This window comes from Paroedura picta, chromosome 2, assembly GCF_049243985.1.
Source record: "Paroedura picta isolate Pp20150507F chromosome 2, Ppicta_v3.0, whole genome shotgun sequence".
NCBI lineage: Eukaryota > Metazoa > Chordata > Lepidosauria > Squamata > Gekkonidae > Paroedura > Paroedura picta.
Genome location: NC_135370.1, coordinates 178,057,372 through 178,079,951, shown reverse-complemented (window position 1 = coordinate 178,079,951; position 22,580 = coordinate 178,057,372). Strand labels below are relative to the sequence as shown.

At 52.1% G+C, this 22,580-nt stretch overlaps 1 protein-coding gene across 3 annotated transcripts in view; it reads left to right on the top strand.

The window, feature by feature from the left end:
* The first annotated feature begins 460 nt into the window (after window positions 1-460).
* The window catches only part of PCNX4 (pecanex 4), a 37,486-nt gene continuing 15,366 nt past the window's right edge, over window positions 461-22,580 (top strand). Inside the window, exons 1-8 of one of the 3 annotated variants that reach the window (XM_077323945.1) lie at window positions 600-705; window positions 2,979-3,059; window positions 5,618-6,346; window positions 8,967-9,146; window positions 11,324-11,838; window positions 14,001-14,101; window positions 16,183-16,305; window positions 19,881-20,244. In XM_077323945.1, coding sequence (XP_077180060.1) covers window positions 5,649-6,346; window positions 8,967-9,146; window positions 11,324-11,838; window positions 14,001-14,101; window positions 16,183-16,305; window positions 19,881-20,244 — 1,981 coding nt within the window. In that variant the 5' untranslated portion in view covers window positions 600-705; window positions 2,979-3,059; window positions 5,618-5,648. Of the gene's footprint in view, window positions 706-2,957; window positions 3,060-5,617; window positions 6,347-8,966; window positions 9,147-11,323; window positions 11,839-14,000; window positions 14,102-16,182; window positions 16,306-19,880; window positions 20,245-22,580 lie in introns of all 3 variants that reach the window. The other 2 variants (XM_077323946.1, XM_077323947.1) reach the window with 2 other exon arrangements.

Below are 22,580 nucleotides of genomic sequence, written 5' to 3'. Positions count from 1 at the left end.
GATGGGTCGGACACGACTTCGCACATAACAACAACAACTCTTAGGATCCCTGTTCCATTGCGTGAGGAAGCTTGCCTGCTCCCAAAAGCTCACACCTTGAGTGAATCTTTGCGGGTCTTGACGATGCCTCCCCCAGAGGGGGGAGGGGGGCTCAGATTTTGTCGCCTTAATTTGAGAGCCAGGCCCACGGCCTTGCTCTTCCCTGCTGGCTGCAAGCCTTGTGTAGGGTCGACCAGCGCTCCTTTTGTGCAGAGCAGTGCGATCCTGGAGGAATCCATGGAGGAATCCATGGCAATCCCTTTATGCACCATGCACTTTGGAGGAGGGGGGTGGTGGTGGAGAGGGGAGACCCAGCAACCCAGAGCCCCCTGCCTTAATTTATCCGGGTGGCGGGGGGGGGGGGCTGCCTTCCAAGCCAGCAGCTTTATGGGTGGGGGAGGCCTTGAGCAGGTCTCCTCGGAAGCCAGCGCCCTTCCCTCCCGGGGCGTCCCGGTTTCCCGGCCAGGCGGCCATTTCCTCGCCTCCTCCTCCTCCTCCTGGTCGTCCTTTTCGCGGGCTCCGCCAGGGGGAGCGGCCGGGGACGGCGAGCGGGCCCGGGGCTGCTGCAGCGACCGCCCTCCTTCGCCTCGCTCGCCTCTCCCGGGGCTCCGCTCGGCCCAGCTGCAGGCCGCGCGCCCTCCCCGGGGAAACCGGAGCCGAGTGCGGGTATTGCCACGGGGCGGGGGGTGCGCGCCTGGCGGACGCTCAGGGGAGGTGGGTGCACCTCGGTAGGTGCAGGGCTCGGTTGCACTCTGCGAATGCTCAGGGGCGGAGTCGGGGGGTGCAAGGCTCGTTTGCCCTCTGCCAAAGGTAGCGGTATGAGCTGGGAGGTGCTTGGCTCGCCAGCGCTCAGCGGTTGAGCTGGGAGGGTGTATGCCTCGTTTGCACTCTGCGAATGCTCAGGGGAGGAGTCGGGGGGTGCAGGGCTCGTTTGCACTCTGATTGCTCAGGGGAGGAGTCGAGAGGTGCAGGGCTCGTTTGCACTCTGCGAATGCTCAGGGGAGGAGTCGAGAGGTGCAGGGCTCGGTTGCACTCTTTGGGTGCTCAGGGGAGGAGTCGGGGGGTGCAGGGCTCGGTTGCCCTCTGCCAAAGGTAGCGGTATGAGCTGGGAGGTGCTTGGCTCGCCAGTGCTCAGGGGTTGAGCTGGGAGGCTTCATGGCTCAGTTGTGCTCTGTGTATGCTCAGGGGAGGAGTCCAGAGGTGCATGGCTCATTTGCACTCTTTGAATGCTCGGGGGAGAAGTCGGGGGGTGCAGGGCTCGTTTGCACTCTTTGGGTGCTCAAGGGAGGAGTCGGGGGGTGCTGCATGGCTCAGTTGTGCTCTGTGAATGCTCAGGGGAGGAGTCCAGAGGTGCATGGTTCGTTTGCAGGCTGTGAATGCTTAGGGGAGGAGTTGGGGAAGTGCATGGCGGGTTTTTACTCTGAACGCTCAGAGCATGAGCTGAGGGTTCATGGGTGCATGGGAACTCTGCAATGTTAAGGGAATGAAGGGGATGTGTGTATGTGCTCATGTATCATTTGCACTCAGCCAATGCTCAGCAGATGAGTTGGCCTGTAACTACCTGTGTGGCTGGGTAGACCAGCGACGGCATATCGAAGCTGCTGCCTGGAGGATACTTGGAAAATTTTGTGGGTGGAACTAAGAAAGGGTAGGATTTGGGGAAGGGGGGCCTTTAATTAATTAACTAATTTATTAATTTGGGATTTATATTCTGTCTTCGGAAACCCATTGAATGGATATAATGCATGGTATGATGCTGCTGAATCCATCATCCAGTTAGAATTCCAGGAGATTCTCCAGCCCTCCAGCTGGAGGTTGGCAACTCCGCAGCATTTGTGGCCTGTCTGTTAGGTCTGCAGGAAACCAGAGCAGCTTTCTCCGGGGGCATCTCGCCCTCTTGGTATCTAGCTAGTTGTATCCAGGAGTGGGAGGTAGCTAGGCAGATACCATTTCAGAGGGTTATTGTGTTGGTTCCGTCCAGCAGCACCTACAGGTTATTGTGTTGGTTCCGTCCGTTCCGAGATGTTCTTGTTTGTCTCCAAGATAAAGTAGTACTGAGATTACAAATAGGGATACCTGATGATATAGACCAGGGGTAGTCAAACTGCGGCCTTCCAGATGTCAGTGGACTACATTTCCCATGGGCCCCTGCCAGCATTTGTAGTCCACGGACATCTGGAGGGCCGCAGTTTGACTACCCCTGATACAGACAGATTCAGGTGTGTAGCTGTGTGGGTCTGAAGCAGCTTACTCAACATTTTTACCCTTGAGAAACCCCTGAAACATCCTTCAGGCTTCAAGAAGCCCCAAAAGTGGCAAGATCGGGCAGAATATGGTTAGGATTTGGGAAGCAGAGCTGTGGACATGTCCACCCAGGGCTCCTCCCCTTCGCACCCCCTCCAGGCCCATCATTGTGCCTACACACAAAAGCTCACCCCTTGAATAAAACTTTGTTGGTCTTAAAGGTTCATCGTGGGACTCACAGTTTTTTCTGCAAGTGGCCAGCATGGGGTCCCACCTGAATCTCCCTGCATTTATAGCTAGGTATGCTACACCCTGCATCTCCTGCATTTGTTTGTTCCCTGCCATGGACAGCCGAGGCTTGTCAGGTTTGGGATGCTAAGGACAGTAGTCCCAATTTAGCATTGGGAGGGGAATGCGGCAAGGAATTCTGGAGTGGCCACCATGCAGTGGCAAAGAATCTCTGTTCTTCTCTGGTCTTAAAAATGCTACGGTTTGTTGCCAGATGTCAGCTTTGTCTAAAAGACAAACAAAAAGGGAATGTGGGAGGTTGTACACACACCTAGACATAGTGTGTGTGTGTGCTTGTGTTGTGTTTCGGCAGTTGCCAAGAGACTAGGCCCAATGAAAGTGGTTTCTTTCATCTTCTTGTCTCGCTCTGTCCTTTGTCAAAAAAGAAATAGTTGGTCTCATTTTAGGCCATTGGGATGTTAAAACGGTGCTTGTGAGCGGACTTCAGCACCCCCGGATTGTCAGAGCTTCTGTTGGCATTTAATCAGGTACGTTGGTTGCACATGTTCTTGCGTTGCGTTCTGTATGACTTCCATGGTCAGAGGTTCCAGTGGAGGAGCTGGGTTTGATACCCAGCTCTCAAAGGTCTTTCGCCCCTACCTACCTTGTAGGGCAGGGGTAGTCAAACTGCGGCCCTCCAGATGTCCATGGACTACAATTCCCAGGAGCCCCTGCCAGGGGCTCCTGGGAATTGTAGTCCATGGACATCTGGAGGGCCGCAGTTTGACTACCCCTGTTGTAGGGTAAGGGGACCAGATTTTAACATGGGTAAAGCGGGACACCATTGACTGGGGGGGGGGGGTTCTTGATTAAACATTTGGTCTATATGGGGCAACAAAAGGTTGCATAGAACGCAAAAATAGTATTGTAATATATATTTTAAAATTTCAATATAAGTACTATTGGCCAGGTACCCCCAGATGTCCCTCCAAAAGTGGGACAATCTGGTCACCTTATGGTAGGGTGTCTGCTGTGGGGGAGGGAGGGGAGGCTATTGTAAGCTTTGAGACTCCTTTCGGCAGTGAAAAGTGGGGTATGAAAATCTGGAGAGCCAGGTTTGATTCCCAACTCTTCCACATGCAGCCAGCTGGGTGAACTTGCTCTAGTGATAGTCCTGTTAGAGCTGTCCTCTCAGTGCAGTTCTATCAGGGCTCTCTCAGCCTCGCCTACCTCACTGCTGCGGGGGGAGGAAGAGGAGGCAATTGTAAACCACTTTTGAGATTCCTTCAGGCAGTGAAAAGTGGGGTATAATAACCAACTCTTCTTCTTCTAAAGGCATAATAAAGGCATTAGCTGTCCCAAGGCTCTTTTAATGTTCCAGATCAGTATTTTTAATCCATTTTCTTTCACGGAATATGCAATACAAGGAGAGTTGGTTTGTATATCCCGCTATAAGAGTCTTAAAGCATGTATGTTAAAAGAGGATGGCAAACCATATCAGCTGGTCGCTTTTTTTTCTCTTTTACTTTTCTGTAAATGCTTTATATAATATAATAAATAATAAAATTACAAAAAAAAGAGTCTTAAAGCAGCTTACAAACACTTTTCCCTTCCTCCCCCCACAACAGAAACCCCATGAGGTAAGTGGGGATGAGAGAGCTCTGACAGAACTGCTCTGCGAGAACAGCTCTAAGAGAACTGGGACGGATCCAATATCACCCAGTTGGCTGCATGCGGAGGAAGGGGGGGAATCAAACCCAGGTCTGCTGATTAGAAGCTGCCGCTCTTAACCAGTATGCCACGCTGGTTGCCAGCGTATGCAATACTATATTATTGAATTCCCCCCTCCTGCCCCCCTTCCCAAGTTACAAGGCATCTTTGGGATAGATGCATGTGGTGCACAGTTCTTGGGCAGATTTCCAGTGAGGCCTCTGTGCCTCGTGGCCTTCTGCCAACTCCTTAATTGACGATTATTTGCTCTGCTCCGGTTTTTTGAGGGCTTGGAATGCGGTCTTTAGAGCAGGGGAAAGAGTTCCAAGTAGCTTTTTTTTGGTGTGCAGCCAGGTTGGTCTGAGGCAGCAGAGAAAAATTGGGAGTCCCAGGGGCACCTTTAAGACCTGCAAAGTTTGATTCTAGGGGTCAGCTTTTGTATGCCAACACAGATCTTCAGACCAAAGTTCGTTGATCTTAAAACAGGGGTGGCCAAACCGGGGTTCTCCAGATTACATGGACTACAATTCCCATGAGGTCCTGCCAGTGTGCTCTCAGCCAGGGTTTCGTGTAGGAAACCTTGACGGGCCCTGGAAGGGTTTCCCAAATGGGTGGGAGTTAACGAATGGTTAATATATTTTTTTAAAATTTCTTAAATGTTTATCAGGGGATATGATGATATATGGTTATGTTGATCTGCCGCCCCCTCCAAAAATGGCCAAGGAGGGGCCTGGAGTGGGAGGGAAGGGGAGGAGCCCAAGGCGGGCGTGTCCACAGCTCTGCTCCCCAACCATATCCTGCACGATGGCGCCACTTCTGGGGTTTCTCAAAGCCCGAAGACTGTTTCAGGGGGTTCTCAGTGGTTAAAAAGTTGAGAAAGGCTGCCTTAGAAGTTTAACAACGTTAGATTCCAGAGGCGCCTTTAAGCCAGGGGTAGTCAACCTGTGGTCCTCCAGATGTCCATGGACTACAAATCCCATGAGCCCCTGCCAGCATTCGCTGGCAGGGGCTCATGGGAATTGTAGTCCATGGACATCTGGAGGACCACAGGTTGACTACCCCTGGTCTAGATCTCCCACAACGAGGGTAGAAGGTAACGTGTTGGTGGAGTTAGATGTTCATGTTTTCGTCGGCCCCAACCAAAAGCCTGGTGAAAGAGCTCCATTTTACAGGCCCTGCTGAACTGTGCTAGCTCCAGCAGGGCCCGGATGTGCTCCGGGAGCTCATTCCACCAGGTAGGGGCCAGGTCGAAAAATGCCCTGTCCCTGGTTGAGGCCAGACATACCTTCTCAGCACCAAAGACCACCAGTTGGTCGGTACTGGCAGACTTTGTCCACATCCAAAACGATGTGCGACTCCCAACGCCCCTCTATCGCTTCTCTTGCTTTCATTGCAGAGAGGATGAGTCCCGCCCGAAATCCGGCCAGATGAGCATGGGTCCGGACGTGCCCCTTCTGGATTACCACAAACGAAGCTTCCTCTTGAGGCGCCTCGCACAGACCGCGTTGGGCGGCCCCCGGCTGAAGCTGGGCCAGAGCGCGCCGGCTTACGTCTACGTGAATCAGATCGTTCTGCTCCTGATGCCATGGGCGCTGGGAGGCGTGGGGACCATCCTCTATCAGTTAGACGTTCTGCCAGACTACGGCGCAGCCTCCCTTTCCGGAGGACTCATGCTCGCTGCCGCTTCGGTCATGCAGGGGACGGCTTGGGAGGCAAGGCGGAGGAGGGAACCAGTGGAAAGTGCGCCAGTGCGCAATAACCTCGCGGACGAAGACGTGTGGGAGTTTGCGAGCTGTGCCGGTTCGGAAACAGTGAAATTCCTTATTCCAGGCAAGAAGCATGTCGCCAACATGGTTGGGCACTCCGTTCTCGCTGGGGCGCTGTGCGCCGTTGGGACTTGGTACTTGCTACCTAATCGACTCACCTTGCTGTACGGCGGGAATGTCGGCGTTTCGGTCACGCTCTTTGTGGTCGGGTGGCTGACGGTTTGTGTAGGGGAGTACTCGTTAATTGTGAACACTCCTGCGGAGTCTGCCGCTTTCCAAGTGCTGGACCCCTATGAGATCACAGCTCTGATGAGACCTTTCTACATTTTCATCTTCGTCGCGGTGGATCTCACCGACAGGTAAAATAGTCCTGCGTTGTCTGGGAGAAAGAAGAGTGGGGGCCTATCCAGGGGGAGTGTTCTGTAATCCACTCGCATTGGGACTTGTATTTTTAAAAATTGTTTTTATTGTATTTTCATCATATAAGAATATAAGAGCCCTGCTGGGTCAGACCAGGGGTCCATCCAGTCCAGCCTCCTGTCTCACACAGGGGCCAGCCAGTTCCTCTGGAGGGCCAGCAACAGGGCAGAGAGGCCGAGGCCTTCCTAAGGACATCAGGAGAGCCCTGCTGGGTCAGACCAGGGTCCCTCCAGTCCAGCCTCCTGTCTCACGCAGGGGCCAGCCAGTTCCTCTGGAGGGCCAGCAACAGGGCAGAGAGGCCGAGGCCTTCCTAAGGACATCAGGAGAGCCCTGCTGGGTCAGACCAGGGTCCCTCCAGTCCAGCCTCCTGTCTCACACAGGGGCCAGCCAGTTCCTCTGGAGGGCCAGCAACAGGGTAGAGGGGCCGAGGCCTTCCTAAGGACATCAGGAGAGCCCTGCTGGGTCAGACCAGGGGTCCCTCCAGTCCAGCCTCCTGTCTCACACAGGGGCCAGCCAGTTCCTCTGGAGGGCCAGCAACAGGGCAGAGAGGCCGAGGCCTTCCTAAGGACATCAGGAGAGCCCTGCTGGGTCAGACCAGGGGTCCCTCCAGTCCAGCCTCCTGTCTCACACAGGGGCCAGCCAGTTCCTCTGGAGGGCCAGCAACAGGGCAGAGAGGCCGAGGCCTTCCTAAGGACATCAGGAGAGCCCTGCTGGGTCAGACCAGGGGTCCATCCAGTCCAGCCTCCTGTCTCCCACAGGGGCCAGCCAGTTCCTCTGGAGGGCCAGCAACAGGGCAGAGAGGCCGAAGCCTTCCTAAGGACATCAGGAGAGCCCTGCTGGGTCAGACCAGGGGTCCATCCAGTCCAGCCTCCTGTCTCACACAGGGGCCAGCCAGTTCCTCTGGAGGGCCAGCAACAGGGCAGAGGGGCCGAGGCCTTCCTAAGGACATCAGGAGAGCCCTGCTGGGTCAGACCAGGGGTCCATCTAGTCCAGCCTCCTGCCTCACACAGGGGCCAGCCAGTTCCTCTGGAGGGCCAGCAACAGGGCAGAGAGGCCGAGGCCTTCCTAAGGACATCAGGAGAGCCCTGCTGGGTCAGACCAGGGGTCCATCCAGTCCAGCCTCCTGTCTCACACAGGGGCCAGCCAGTTCCTCTGAGGGCCAGCAACAGGGCAGAGAGGCCGAGGCCTTCCTAAGAGCATCAGGAGAGCCCTGCTGGGTCAGACCAGGGGTCCCTCTAGTCCAGCCTCCTGCCTCACACAGGGGCCAGCCAGTTCCTCTGAGGGCCAGCAACAGGGCAGAGAGGCCAAGGCCTTCCTAAGGACATCAGGAGAGCCCTGCTGGGTGAGACCAGGGGTCCCTCTAGTCCAGCCTCCTGCCTCACACAGGGGCCAGCCAGTTCCTCTGGAGGGCCAGCAACAGGGCAGAGAGGCTGAGGCCTTCCTAAGGACATCAGGAGAGCCCTGCTGGGTGAGACCAGGGGTCCATCCAGTCCAGCCTCCTGCCTCACACAGGGGCCAGCCAGTTCCTCTGGAGGGCCAGCAACAGGGCAGAGAGGCTGAGGCCTTCCTAAGGACATCAGGAGAGCCCTGCTGGGTGAGACCAGGGGTCCATCCAGTCCAGCCTCCTGCCTCACACAGGGGCCAGCCAGTTCCTCTGGAGGGCCAGCAACAGGGCAGAGAGGCTGAGGCCTTCCTAAGGACATCAGGAGAGCCCTGCTGGGTCAGACCAGGGGTCCATCCAGTCCAGCCTCCTGTCTCACACAGGGGCCAGCCAGTTCCTCTGGGGGGCCAGCAACAGGGCAGAGAGGCCGAGCCCTTCCTAAGGACACCAGGAGAGCCCTGCTGGGTCAGACCAGGGGTCCATCCAGTCCAGCCTCCTGTCTCACACAGGGGCCAGCCAGTTCCTCTGGAGGGCCAGCCACAGGGCAGAGAGGCCGAGGCCTTCCCCTTATGTTGCCTCTTGACTGTATATACACCATGCAAACACATTTTCCTACAGGTTTACGTATCACAGTCAGTCGAACAGATTGTAAGCAAGCATCTAAATTGACATTGCATATCTGAATCAGGTGAAATATAAGCATTTATCTAGTCAAGCTTATGGATAATTAATTTTAGTTGACCAGACTTGAGGTAGGCAATGTCATAATATGCAACATCTTATCTTAGTCTTAATTATCTATAAACCAGCACTGACCTGGGTAGTCAGTGATGAAAGCTAAGTAGGGTCAGCCCTGGTTAGTCCTTGAATGCGAGACCACCACAGAAGTCTAGGGCTGCTGAGCAGAGGCAGGCCATGGCAAACAACCTCTTGTCTTGAAAACCCTACTAGTTGATGGGACAAGCTGGCAGTAAGTAATAATAGGACATAATAAAAAAAAGGATTGTATTTTAAAAGTCCCATCCTTTAAACCTCGGTTATCATCTTTTCTGATTATTCCTGCACGTAGTTCAAGAAGATAATGGAAATAATTCCTGTAAAACAGCATGGCAGGGCAAAGAGTCTTGGGAGCCCTTACTTCGGTCCCAGAAATGATACTTTTGTCCATTTCTATCCAGGTTCACGGCTGACGTGCCCGGTTTAAAGCTGGCGAACCAGATTTTGCATGTTGTGTTTTTGGCTTTGCCCGTCTTCTGGCTGCTGGGGGTTCTGCCTCCTCTGGACGCGCTTTTCCTCTGGGGAATGGAGCAGCTGTTGGAGTTTGGCCTTGGAGGTTCCCCCATGGCCAGCGACGTTAGGTAACTTCTTACAGCTTGTGGGGTGGTGAAGGTGGGGAGCCTTGGAGCTACGGGCAGGCCTGCCTGTTGTTACGTTTTGGGTTTTGGTGAGCCCTCCTGATAGTTTGCAAAACTTCATACAAACACCACAACCCTGCTGGGTCAGACCAGGGGTCCATCCAGTCCAGCCTCCTGTCTCACTCAGGGGCCAGCCAGTTCCTCTGGAGGGCTAGCAACAGGGCAGAGAGGCCGAGGCCTTCCTAAGGACATCAGGGAGAGCCCTGCTGGATCAGACCAGGGGTCCCTCCAGTCCAGCCTCCTGTCTCACTCAGGGGCCAGCCAGTTCCTCTGGAGAGCCAGCAACAGGGCAGAGAGGCCGAGGCCTTCCTAAGGACATCAGGAGAGCCCTGTTGGGTCAGACCAGGGGTCCATCCAGTCCAGCCTCCTGTCTCACTCAGGGGCCAGCCAGTTCCTCTGGAGAGCCAGCAACAGGGCAGAGAGGCCGAGGCCTTCCTAAGGACATCAGGGAGAGCCCTGCTGGATCAGACCAGGGGTCCCTCCAGTCCAGCCTCCTGTCTCACTCAGGGGCCAGCCAGTTCCTCTGGAGAGCCAGCAACAGGGCAGAGAGGCCGAGGCCTTCCTAAGGACATCAGGAGAGCCCTGTTGGGTCAGACCAGGGGTCCATCCAGTCCAGCCTCCTGTCTCACTCAGGGGCCAGCCAGTTCCTCTGGAGAGCCAGCAACAGGGCAGAGAGGCCGAGGCCTTCCTAAGGACATCAGGAGAGCCCTGCTGGGTCAGACCAGGGGTCCATCCAGTCCAGTCTCCTGTCTCACACAGGGGCCAGCCAGTTCCTCTGGAGGCCAGCAACAGGGCAGAGAGGCCGAGGCCTTCCTAAGGATATCAGGAGAGCCCTGTTGGGTCAGACCAGGGGTCCATCCAGTCCAGCCTCCTGTCTCACACAGGGGCCAGCCAGTTCGTCTGGAGAGCCAGCAACAGGGCAGAGAGGCCGAGGCCTTCCTAAGGACATCAGGAGAGCCCTGCTGGGTCAGACCAGGGGTCCATCCAGTCCAGTCTCCTGTCTCACACAGGGGCCAGCCAGTTCCTCTGGAGGCCAGCAACAGGGCAGAGAGGCCGAGGCCTTCCTAAGGACATCCCTGCTGGGTCAGACCAGGGGTCCATCTTGTCCAGCCTCCTGTCTCACAGAGTGGCCAACTCTGTCCACATTGATAATTTATAAACTTCTATCGTGTCCCTTTTAGTCCATTTTAATCAGTGTGCATCCCCTAACACCAAACTTTCAAGTTAGATAAGTCCCAAACTGTTCAGCCTCTTGTATATCTTGAGAGTGCCAGTTTGGTGTAGTGGTTAGGAGTGCGGACTTCTAATCTGGCATGCCAGGTTCAATTCTGCACTCCCCCACATGCAACCAGCTGGGTGACGTTGGGCTCATCACGGCACTGATAAAACGGTTCTGACTGGGCAGTGATATCAGGGCTCTCTCAGCCTCACCCACCTCACAGGGTGTCTGTTGTGGGGAGAGGAAAGGGAAGTCGACTGTAAGCCGCTTTGAGCCTCCTTCGGGTAGGGAAAAGTGGCATATAAGAACCAACTCTTCTTCTTCTATTTGGGAAGGAGCTCAAACTCCCTAATTATCTTGTTTGCCCTTCTCTATGTTTTTCAGCAGTGACCTTTTTGGGATATGATGACCACAACTGCACACAGTATTCCAGTTTAGGCTACCCCATAGATCTAAACAGGAGCTTTATTATATCGTCCGTTTTATTTTCAGTCCAAGGAAGAAGAAGAGTTGTTTTTTACATGCTACTTTTCTCTATCGGAAGGAGTCTGATAGTGGCTTCCAGTCGCCTTCCCTTTCCTCTCCCCACAACAGACACCCTGTGAGGGAGGGGAGGCTGAGAGAGCTCTGGCAGGACTGCTGTGTGAGAACAGCGCTATCAGGGCTGTGACTGGCTCAAGGTCCCCCAGCTGGCTGCACGTGGCGGAGCAGGGAATCAAACCCAGCTTGCCAGATTGGAAGCTGCCACTCTTAACTCCTATACCGCGCTGGCTCTGTCTTGCCACAATTCGGGAGGGGAACCATCTTGCCACAGATCAGAAGGCCTTGCTGAAAATTGTCAGAGATAAATAAACGAACAACTGAATTTTCTCTCATTGGTTCCTTTTGTTCTCCCTTTCAGGCTGCTAGGGATGGTTCTCATCTCTGCAGGGACAGCCGTTGCGTCCTGTTTCATCCCCAGCTCCGTCGGCGTTGTCCTCTTCATGACTGGATTCGGATTTGCCCTGAGTCTGAATCTAAACCAGGCCGGGTTTGCCCTCAGGGTTGTTGTGGTCCGGTGCTTCTCTGTTAAGAAGTTTCAGGACATGACCGCTTCTTCCTGGACACGGTTTCCATGGAGGGAAGCCATTTTCTATCCGACCGTCCTCATGTTGGCTCTCCTAGAGGCCGGCCTTTTGCACTACAAGCTCGGATCTGAGGCGTTCTCGAAAACCAGCCTCCAGGCGGTTACGAGCTACGTCCTGATGGCGCTGCTCCTGGTTACGTGGCTGCTCCAAGAACTCCAGGCCGTGGACGTGTTTGGAATCTTCCGGAACCCGCTTTACCCAAAGGGCGTCTCGAGCGTGAAGGGGTTTGTGGAGAAGCATAGAGCACTTTCGAGAATGGGTGCTTTCCGGAGGATTTTAACTATTGTGGGTAAGGTCACCTTCTGTATTATGTGTCCCATCAGGAAGAAGTTCCTGACAGTCAGGTTCCTCAGTGGAACTGGCTTCCTCGGGAGGTGGTGGGTTCTCCTTCTTTGGAGATTTTTAAACAGAGGCTGGAGAGCCATCTGACGGAGAGGCTGATTCTGTGAAGGCTCAAGGGGGTGGCAGGTGACAGTGGATGAGGGAGAGGGTTGGGAGTGTCCTGCACAGTGCAGGGGGTTGGACTAGATGACCCAGGAGGTCCCTTCCAACTTTATGATTCTACTAGTAAAAAAGCCCATTGTATGAAGAAGACAATGGGCGCTAGCAGGTGGGGACCAGAGCGAGCGGCAGGTGAGGGACAGAGCGAGGGACAGGCTACCTGAAAGAGGAGGCGGACGGCGGCTCCTCTGCATTTTTTTGTTCTTCTGCGGCTTTCCCGGCGGCTCCATTGTGTTCTGGGGCCATGAGGGCAGGGAGCACCCAGCAGCTGCGCTGTGGGCGGCTGCTGGGGCTCCCAAGGCGCCGGCTTGAAGCGGCGAAAGGCTCCTCCAGGGTTTTTTTTTTTCTGCTGGCTCTCTTTGAGCTGAAAGGCTCCTACAGGAGTTTTTTTTTCTGCTGGCTCTCGTGGGCGTGCCGGCTTGGAGCTGAAAGGCTCCTCCAGGGTTAATGTTTTTCTGCTGGCTCTCCTGGGCGGCGGCTTGGAGCTGCGAAAGGCTCCTCTGGGGGTGTTTTTTTTTTTCTCTGCAGCTTCTCGGCGGCTGGAGTCTTGTGTTTGCGTCGGCGGCTCCCTTGGGGGCCGGCCTGACGCGGCGAGAGGCGCTTTGCGCCTCTCACCGCGTCAGGCCGGGAGCAACTGCGAGCCGCGCTGCGCGCGGCTCGCAGTTGCTGGGGCTGGGAATCGGAGGGACCAATCGGCAGGCGCTTCGCGCCTGCCGATTGGTCCCTCCAGTTGTCTGTCATGAGGACGGGTCCAATCTGGACCCTTCCTCATCCCGGACACATCCCGCCCCAGAACCCCTTACTGTTTTATTTAGTCCGTGGCGCCCGCGGCGCCACGGGCGGTGTACAGATGATTCTAAATTCCATCTCAACCTCCAGAAGAAGTTCCTGACAGTGAGAGTGGTTCCTCAGTGGAACAGGCTTCCTCGGGAGGTGCTGGATTCTCCATCTTTGGAGATGTTTAAACAGAGGCTGGAGAGCCATCTGACAGAGAGGCTGATTCTGTGAAGGCTCAAGGGGGTGGCAGGTGACAGTGGAGGAGCGATAGGGTTGGGAGTGTCCTGCATAGTGCAGGGGGTTGGACTAGATGACCCAGGAGGTCCCTTCCAACTCGATGATTCCATTGATAATTTGGAGCAAGTCCTGAAAACCCTGCATACGTAGCTTCTGGAATCTGTGTTGTGAATTCCACGTGGGCATGGAGATGTTGTCATGCATTGGGTAGCAATCACCTCATATTCCACAGGGTGGAATAGTCATTAGAGTCCAAATTAACCCGAACCCGGGGTCCCCAACACCCACGGACATCTTTCCTAGAATCTGTCAAGTGTTATTTCTGAAAGTGGGTGGGGCTAGGTGGCGCTTATGCCCAGCAGGGCTTCTGATTGGCTGTGGAGAATGAAAGGCATTCCATTAAAGCTGGCTTAGTGTAGTGATTAAGAGCGGCAGCTTTTAGTTTTAATTTGATTAATTTGGGTTTGATTCCCCTGCTCTTCCACATGCAGCCAGCTGGGTGACCTTGGACCAGTCACAGTCCTCTTCGAGTTGTTCTCACAAAGCAGTTCTGTTAGAACTCTTGGTTGAAGTGGTTAAGAGCAGTGGCCTCTAATCTGGAGAGCCAGGTTTGATTCCAGACTTCTCCACATGCAGCCAGCTGGGCAACCTTGGGCAAGCCACAGTCTTGTTAGAGCTGTTCTCACAGAGCACTTCTGTCAGAGCTCTCTGAGCCCCACCTACCTCACAGGGTGTCTGTAGTGGGGAGAGGAAGGGAGGGAGATTGTAAGCCACTCTGAGACTCCTTCGGACAATGAAAAGCAGGGCATAAAGACCAACTCTTCTTGACCCTGCATCGAGCTAGTTATAGGACTAAAGCTTGTATCTTTACTTCCTGACATCTTTATATATGAGAATAAATGTTTCCATCTTCCCCCCACCCCTCTTTAATTTCAGTGTCACCGTTTGCGATGATAGCATTTCTTTCCTTGGACAATTCTCTGCATCGTCTTCCTTCCGTGTATATTTCCCTTGGATTCACAAGGAGCTTTAGGATGGTAATTTCTGAGTATTGTACAAAAGTGGCGTAGAACCATGGGGGAAGGAGCACACCTTCCAGGGAAGTTCTGTTGCGGCACAAAGTGTAAATCCAGTATGCTAAAGCAGTGGTCCCCAACCCCCGGTCTGGAGACCGGGACCGGTCCGTGGATCAGTCGGTACCGGGCCGCGGCTCCTCCTTGTCCTCCTCCCCGGCTGCTGCCTCGGGGGCTGCCCTGTCACTCTGCTGCTGGCTCACCTTTGGTGCTCTCCAGCGGCCGCCATGGCTGGGGCTCCTCCTCGGCATGGCACTGCGCAGATGCTGCTGGCAGCGCCCCCCCCATGGGCGGTGGGAAGTCAGGGGCGCCGGTGGGAAAGCAAGTGGAGCAGGGGCTCAGGCGGCAGTGGCAACGTCCCTCAGCAAAAGACTCCCCCCTGGGCCTCAGTAAAATTGTCAAGCGTTGACCGGTCCCCGGTGATAAAAAGGTTGGGGATCACTGTGCTAAAGGATGACTAACTCCAAAGTTGTGCCTTATAAGAGCCGTGGCTTGAAATCTTGGTGCCAAAGGTTCATAGATAACATTGCTAGAATTACCCTTTGCCTGGGATATGGAAGAAGAGTCACCGTACAAAAGAGCCAGAGTCTAGTAACACCACAAAGACTAACATTTGTGGCAGGGGAGGAGCTTTCGTGGGTCACTGCTTATTTCTTCAGATGGGTAGCTGTGTTAGTTGGTCCCTAGCCGTTGTAAAGAGCCAGAGTCCAGTAAACCTTAAAGCAGGGATTTCCAGCCAGGGGTACGTGGATTCCCCAGGGGTTTGTGGGAGCTCTGGAGGTTGTCCATGGTATTTCCCCTCCCACCTTAATGGATTCAGCCACAAGCTAGGAAACTGGCTGCTCCCCCTCCCATCTCCCGAGTTCAGGTTCTTGGTTTCTGAGCCTGGGAATGGGTGGGGCCTGCTTGCCTATCTCCACATTGAACTGCATTGTCTCTCCCCCACTCAGTCTTGGAGCCTGCCGGTTAATTGTTACTGTGTTTTTATTTATTGTTTCTGAATTGTTATTAGCTGCTGCGAGTTGGCTAGCCAGGAGTAGCGGCCTATAAATTTAACTAATAAAATAACCATCTAGTTCCCTTTTAAAACTAATATTATCATCTTAAAAGGTAAAGGTATCCCCTGTGCAAGCACCGAGTCGTGTCTGACCCTTGGGGTGACGCCCTCCAGCGTTTTCATGGCAGACTCAATACGGGGTGGTTTGCCAGTGCCTTCCCCAGTCATTACCGTTTACCCCCCAGCAAGCTGGGTACTCATTTTACCCAGTTTTAAAACTCTAATTTCTCTAGCTGCGAATTTCACGTTTCGGTCATGTTTTAATACTCTTCCGTTAGCTCCTTTCCTCTCCGTGCTGCCAAGCTGCAACCTCTGAATGGAGACCTTAGTAGGGGGCATTTAAGGCAAGCTAGAAGCAGGGGTGGCTTGCTGTGGCCTTCCTCTGCAGCAGATTTTGCCACCATGCACAGTGAAAATCCAGTTGCAAAGTGGATTAAAAGTGCGCTATTAATTTGACTTTATATACCGCCGTTCCCTATTGGGCTCACGGCGGTTTACATGATAAAAGAATAAAAACACAATAAAACCCCATAAATATTCTAATTACATTGCTAAAATTAACAAGACCGAAAGATCCCGGCAGAAAACTGCTATCTTTATTAAATTGCATCTTGTTTTCATTTGCCCATTTTTCCGTTGTGTTCACATCTCGTTGAACTCTGTCTCTTATCTTCTGGAGTATTTGCCAGTCCTCCCAATTTGGTGTCATCTCCAAACTTGATGAGTAGTCCCTCCACCCCCTCATCGAGATCCCTGTCTCTCCTCAAACCAGTGTCAGCTTCCCTCGGATGTGGTTACGGAAACCTAATCCCTGTGTCACCTCTGGGCCTCGGGAAGGGAGTTTGCTAGAGGGCCTGGAATTCCAGAAGCCGTTTCACTGTGGGAGGCCTGCAAAATACAGTTGTGTTGCTAACTTTTAAAAACTAGGAAAGGCGATTGTGGGATGCAAGCCAACCCGAACCTCGGCTTAAACCGGTCTCTCTTCCAGGTGTGGCAGAATACAGAGTGTGCTCTCTTAGACACGGTGGTGGTGTCCGCGATTCAGCTGCTGGTGTTCAATACCGACCTTTGGTGGAACAGAAGCCTCGATACAGGAACCCGGCTCTTGCTGGTAAATCCATTCTGCTGTCCCTGTCGGACGGAATGTGCACAAAGCGTGCGTTTCCCCTTTGCCTCCATTCCTGTTTCTACAAATTTTGGCTTTCATTCTTTATGTTTAGTGCTAGAAAAACAAGGTTGGGATGATGATGATGATGTCATCAGCCAGTCAGTCGTGTCCAATTCTTGGCGATTGTATGACTCAGCTGATCTTTTGATCCCGCTTCCTGTAGTTTTATAATGCAGTGTCCATTTATATATATGTGTGTGTGTGTATGTGTATATATATATATATATATATATATATATATATATATATATATATATATATATAATTTTTATTTTTCCAGAAAAGATAGAAATAGAGTAGATCCATATAATAAACATTAGTGAAGCAATTGTTTAGAATCTAAGCATATTAGAACCCGTTCCTTTCCCCATCTGATTTACCTTTTTCGATAGTTTAGATAAGAAGAAGAAGAGGAGTTGGTTCTTATATGCCGCTTTTCCCTACCCGAAGGAGTCTCAAAGTGGCTTACATTCCCCTTTCCTTTCCTCTCCCCACAACAGACTCCCTGTGAGGGAGGTGGGGCTGAGAGAGCCTTGATATTACTGAAGAAGAAGAAGAGTTGGTTCTTATATGCCGCTTTTCCCTACCCAAAGGAGTCTCAAAGTGGCTTACAGTCGCCTTCCCTTCCTCTCCCCACAACAGACACCCTGTGAGGGAGGTGAGGCTGAGAGAGCCCTGAGATTACTGAAGAAGAAGAGATGGTTCTTATATGCCGCTTTTCCCTACCCGAAGGAGGCTCAAAGCGGCTTCCAGTCGCCTTCCCTTTCCTCTCCCCACAACAGACACCCTGTGGGGTGGGTGAGGCTGAGAGAGCTCTGATATCCCTGCTTGGTCAGAGCAGCTTTATCAGTGCTGTGGCGAGCCCAAGGTCACCCAGCTGGCTGCATGTGGGGGAGTGCAGAATCGAACCCGGCATGCCAGATTAGAAGTCCACACTCCTAACCACTACACCAAACTGGCTCTCCCATTGTTCCTGAAAGGCTTCTTCTGATTTTCCATTAACCATTAATGTCAGTTTAGCCATCTTGGTGAGATCCGCCAATTTGCTCAACCAGTCTTCAATTGACGGTAGCTCCTGCGTTTTCCATTTTCTAGCCAGCACTAATCCTGCTGCCATCGTCGAATAAAAGAATAGACTTCTTGTGTGTGTTGGGAGGCACTGCGGTGGTAGACTTAATAGCATGTATTCAGGCTTCATAAGAAAGTTCAACTCCCATATTTTCTGCATTATTGTATGAACCTTAGCCCGGAACTTATACATTTTTTCACATTTCCACCACATGTGATTGAAAGAACCTAGTTTATCTGCACATTTTCAACACTTATCACAACTTTTTGCAATTGCAGCCATCACTTTTAGTGTTACATATAACCTATAGGACATTTTATACCAGTTTTCCCTAAGAATTTGACTGTTGGTAAGCTGTGTCCATTTTGACCGTGTCCAACCTCCTTGCTCTTTGTCAGCCTGGTTTCTTTTTTCCACTGACCAATCCTAGCATGATTGCTTCTTCTATTGAGTTGGATCCCATGATATGGCCAAAGTAAGTGAGCCGGAGTTTCGTGATTTTGGCTTCTGGTGATAGCTCAGGCTTTATGCTTTCTAAAAAGGTAAAGGTATCCCCTGTGCAAGCACCGGGTCATGTCTGACCCTTGGGGTGACGCCCTTTAGCGTTTTCATGGCAGACTCAATACGGGGTGGTTTGCCAGTGCCTTCCCCAGTCATTACCGTTTACCCCCCAGCAAGCTGGGTCCTCATTTTACCGACCTCGGAAGGATGGAAGGCTGAGTCAACCTTGAGCCGGCTGCCGGGATCGAACTCCCAGCCTCATGGGCAGAGCTTTCAGACTGCATGTCTGCTGCCTTTCCACTCTGCGCCACAAGAGGCTCTTTATGCTTTCTAGTATTTCCTTATTTGTGACTTTTGCTATCTCTGGAACCTGCAGAAGCCTTCTCCAGCACATTCAAAGAAATCAACTCTCCTCCTTTCCCATTTCTTCACCGCCCAACTTTCACCGCCGAAAGTGGCTATTGGAAAAATAATGGATCGAACTAATGTACATTTGGCAGTCCGGCTTCCGTCCTTGCTTTTCCCTGTTTTGTTCAAGCCCGGCTTTGCTGAGCAACCCAGAGCATTTGACGCTTTATTTCCATACTGAGGTTGGGATATTGACCATTACAGCTCTATTTGGCCGGGATCAACATACCTTCCGGATAGATTCAAGTGGGTCGCCGTGTTGGTCTGAAGTAGCACAACAAAATTCGAGTCCAGTAGCACCTTGAAGACCAACAAAGATTTATTCAGGGCATGAGCTTTTGAGTGCTTGCACCGTCTTCCAAGGAAGAGTGCTTGCATTCGAAAGCTCACGCCATGAATAAATCTTGGTTGGTCTTCAAGGTGCTACTGGACTCTGATTTTATTATACCTTCCATATGAATGTACTGGTCCACTCTGGTCATCTTAAGAGGTCCTGTTTTGGTGGCCCCTGCCACCTGAAGCTGGATGGGTAACAGCCCAAGAAAAAATAAGAGTTGTTTTTATACCCCGCTTTTCACTGCCCGAAGGAGTCTCAGAGTGGCTTACAATCGCCTTCCCTTCCTCTCCCCACAACAGACACTGTCTGAGGCGGGTGGGGCTCAGAGAGCTCTGACAGAACTGTGCTAGAACAGCTCTAATAGGACTGACTGGCCCAAGGTCACCCAAGCTGGCTGCCTGGGGAGGCATGGGGAATCCAGCCCGGCTCTTCAGATTAGGAGCCGTCTCTCTTAACCATCAATTACTTCAAAGCCAGTACAATCATTAAACTATCTCTGTCCGGTTTCTTGGCTGTGGCACCAAAACTTTGGCGCTCCCTCTCCAGGGCAATGAGTCTGTCCCTCTCTAACCGTGTCTCCTACCAGTGGGCGGAGATCTTTTTTGTGGTTGGTTTTCTGTTGTGTTTTGTTGGGTGGTTTCATCATGTAAAATCAATGTTTTTAATTGTTCAGTTGTTTTCTACTTGCTGCGTTGGGGAACCTTGATTGGGTGGAAAGGCAGCATCAAAATGTTTCAAGTAAATAAAAGTAAATAAAGTAAATAAAAGTAAATAAAATGGTTCCTCAAGAGGTTTCAGGTAGCAAAACAGAGTAAATGCTCCATCACTCTGTTCACTGAGTTAGCATCTGTGGTCTGATTGCACTGGATGGTATGCTGTAATCCCCAGCTTGGTGTAGTGGTTAAGAGCGGTGGCTTCTAATCTGGGGAGCTGGAATCGATTCCCTGCTATGCCACATGCAGCCAGTTGGGTTCCCTTGGGCTAGTCACAGTCCTGTTACAGCTGTTCTCACAGAGCAATCATGTCAGAGGTCTCACAGGGTGTCCATTGTGGGGAGCGGAAGGGAAGGTGATCGTAAGCCACTTTTACACTCCTTTGGGCAGAGAATAAAAACCAACTCTTCTGCTCAAACTTCAGCCAAAAAGGTGGACTATAATTAAAAAAAAAAAGATCCACACGAAACTATTCTTTCTGTTTTGCTAGGTCGGCTTCATCCGGAATCGACTGTTTCAGTTTGTCTCCAAACTGCAGTTTGCAATAACCGTCCTCTGGACATCCTGGACAGAGAAAAAACAGCGCCGGACGTCCTCAGCACCCCTCCTTGTGCTCAACGTGGTCTTCTTCCCAGTCCTCCTGACCCTCATAGCGCTCTGCGCACTGCTGTCTTCCCCCCTGCTGCCCCTCTTCAGCCTCCCCATCTTTCTGGTCGGCTTTCCGAGGCCCCTCCGCAGCTGGCCGGGACCAGTGGGGGAGACCGCCTACCTGTGTCCGGACACCGTCTATTATCAGCAAATGGTTCCCAGCTTGACATCGGCTTTGCAGGCCGCTTTCTTGTCTGGTAGCCTGGGTAAGTCGGCTTTAAAAACTGGGTATCGTGCACAATGACATAATGGCTCTAGAATCCTAGAGTGGGAAGGAGCCATGGAGGCCATCTAGTCCACCCCCTGCTCAGTGCAGGATCAGCCTCAAGCACCCAGGAAAAGGATCTGTCCAGCCACTGCTTGAAGACCACCAGTGAGGGGGAGCTCCCCACCTCTTTAGGCAGCCCCTTCCACTGCTGAACTAGACCCATAGAATCCTAGAGTGGGAAGGGGCCATAGAGGCCATCTAGTCGAACCCCCTGCTCAACGCAGGATCAGCCCTAAGCATCCTAAAGCATTCACGAAAAGTGTGTATCCAACCTTTGCTTGAAGACTGCCAGTGAGGGGGAGCTCACCACCTCTTTAGGCAGCCTATTCCACTGATCAACTGACTGAAATTTTTTCCCTGATACCTAGCCAATACCTGATACCTCGCTAGTAGTTTAAGCCCATCCTCTGCTGCCAACAGGAATCTCTCCCTGCCCTCCTCCAAATAACAACCTTTAAAATACTTAAAAGACAGCAATCTGTCCCCTCCAAACCTCCTCTTGTCCAGGCTGAACATTCCCAAGTCCCTCAACCTATCTTCATAGGGCTTGGTCCCTTGGCCCCAGATCATCTTTGTCGCTCTCCTCTGTACCCTTTCAATTTTATCTACGTCCTTCTTGAAGTGAGGCCTCCAGAACTGCACACAGTACTCCAGGTGTGGTCTGACCAGTGCCGTATACAATGGGACAATGACATCTTGTGACTTTTGATGTGATGCCCTTGTTGATACAGCCCAAAATGGCATTTGCCTTTTTTACCGCTGCATCACACTGCCTGCTCATGTTTAGTTTACAATCCACAAGTACCCCAAGGTCTCGTTCACACCCACTGCTCCCCAGAACTGCATCTCCCATCTAGTCTGTTACTCACCTTTGCGACCCAGATATAGAACTCTGCACTTCTCCTTAATGAATTGCATCTTGTTCTCTTTTGCTCACTATATCTGTTCCACATAATATATTTCTGATAAGGCCTAGGAGGAAGAGCTGGTCTCATGGCTTAAGTGCATGACACTTAATTCCCACACAGGGTGGCTATCCCGCCCCTGAGTGCCTCCTCCCCCAATCGGCTTTCCTGTCCATCCAGCGGCCAGCCAATTGCCTGCCACCCCCCACCCCTGACTGCTCCCTCCTCCTTCCACTCCTCTCTGAGGCTTGGAGGCTTGTGAGTTCCCTAACAGCTGCCTGCAGCCTTTCCAGGTCCTGGGGGGGATGGAGAGGCCATCCACCGAGTTCTTCCACCACCACCCCCTCAATCTAGCACCCATTGTATTCCTGAATGCAACGGGATTGCGCCTAGTATTACATATATTACATATATTGGTAGATGACCATTTTATATGTTCCTTTTTTGGTCCTGGCCCCAGGTTGGCGGAAGGCTCTCCTTGGTGAGATTGGGTCTCCTCGGGTCTTTAAGCACTTCCGCAGGGCCTGTAAGATGAAGCTGTTCTGCCAGGATTCTGGTTGAGGCTAAGAAAAACTTTGTTAACATGCTGGCTTCCCTGCTTGAGGCCTCTTAACTGCCCACAGATTAACATCATGCAACCTCCCCAAAGGTTGGTAATTATAAAATAGGCGGCTGTTTCCTTTTATTTTTAATACTTTTAAAACCCACTTATGCTAATTGTCAATTTGTTGTACATGGATTATTTGCATGATTTCATCTGTTGTGTGCCACCCTGAGTCAACTGAGAAGGGCAGGGCGTAAGAGTAAATTTCTTCTTACTACTATTGTGACGCTTTGAAACCTATTATCCTGGGAAGAATTTTCCCTGTGTGCATCCACTTGGATATCCAGGTTGCTTCGATGGTAAATCTTTTTGGGCTCCCTTGGGTCATTTAAAAAAAGGCAAAGGAGTTATTCTCTTCTGCTGAACAGTGGTACATGGAAAGGTCACCTGTTCTCCCCGTGTCATTGGAGCACGTGAAGTTGCATTCTACTGAATCAGGCCCGTATTTGGAAATTTTAAAACAGAGGCTGGAGAGCCATTTGAGGGAAAGGCTGATTCTGTGAAGGTTCAAGGGGGTGGCAGGTGACAGTGGATGAGCAAGAGGGTTGGGAGTGTCCTGCATAGTGCAGGGGGTTGGGCTAGATGACCCAGGAGGTCCCTTCCAACTCTATGATTCTAAATTCCATCTAATCATTCCTGACAGTTAGAGCGGCTTCTCAGTGGAACAGGCTTCCTCGGGAGGTGATGGCTTCTCCATCTTTGGAGATTTTTAAGCAGAGGCTGGAGGGCCATCTGACGGAGAGGCTGATTCTGTGAAGGTTCAAG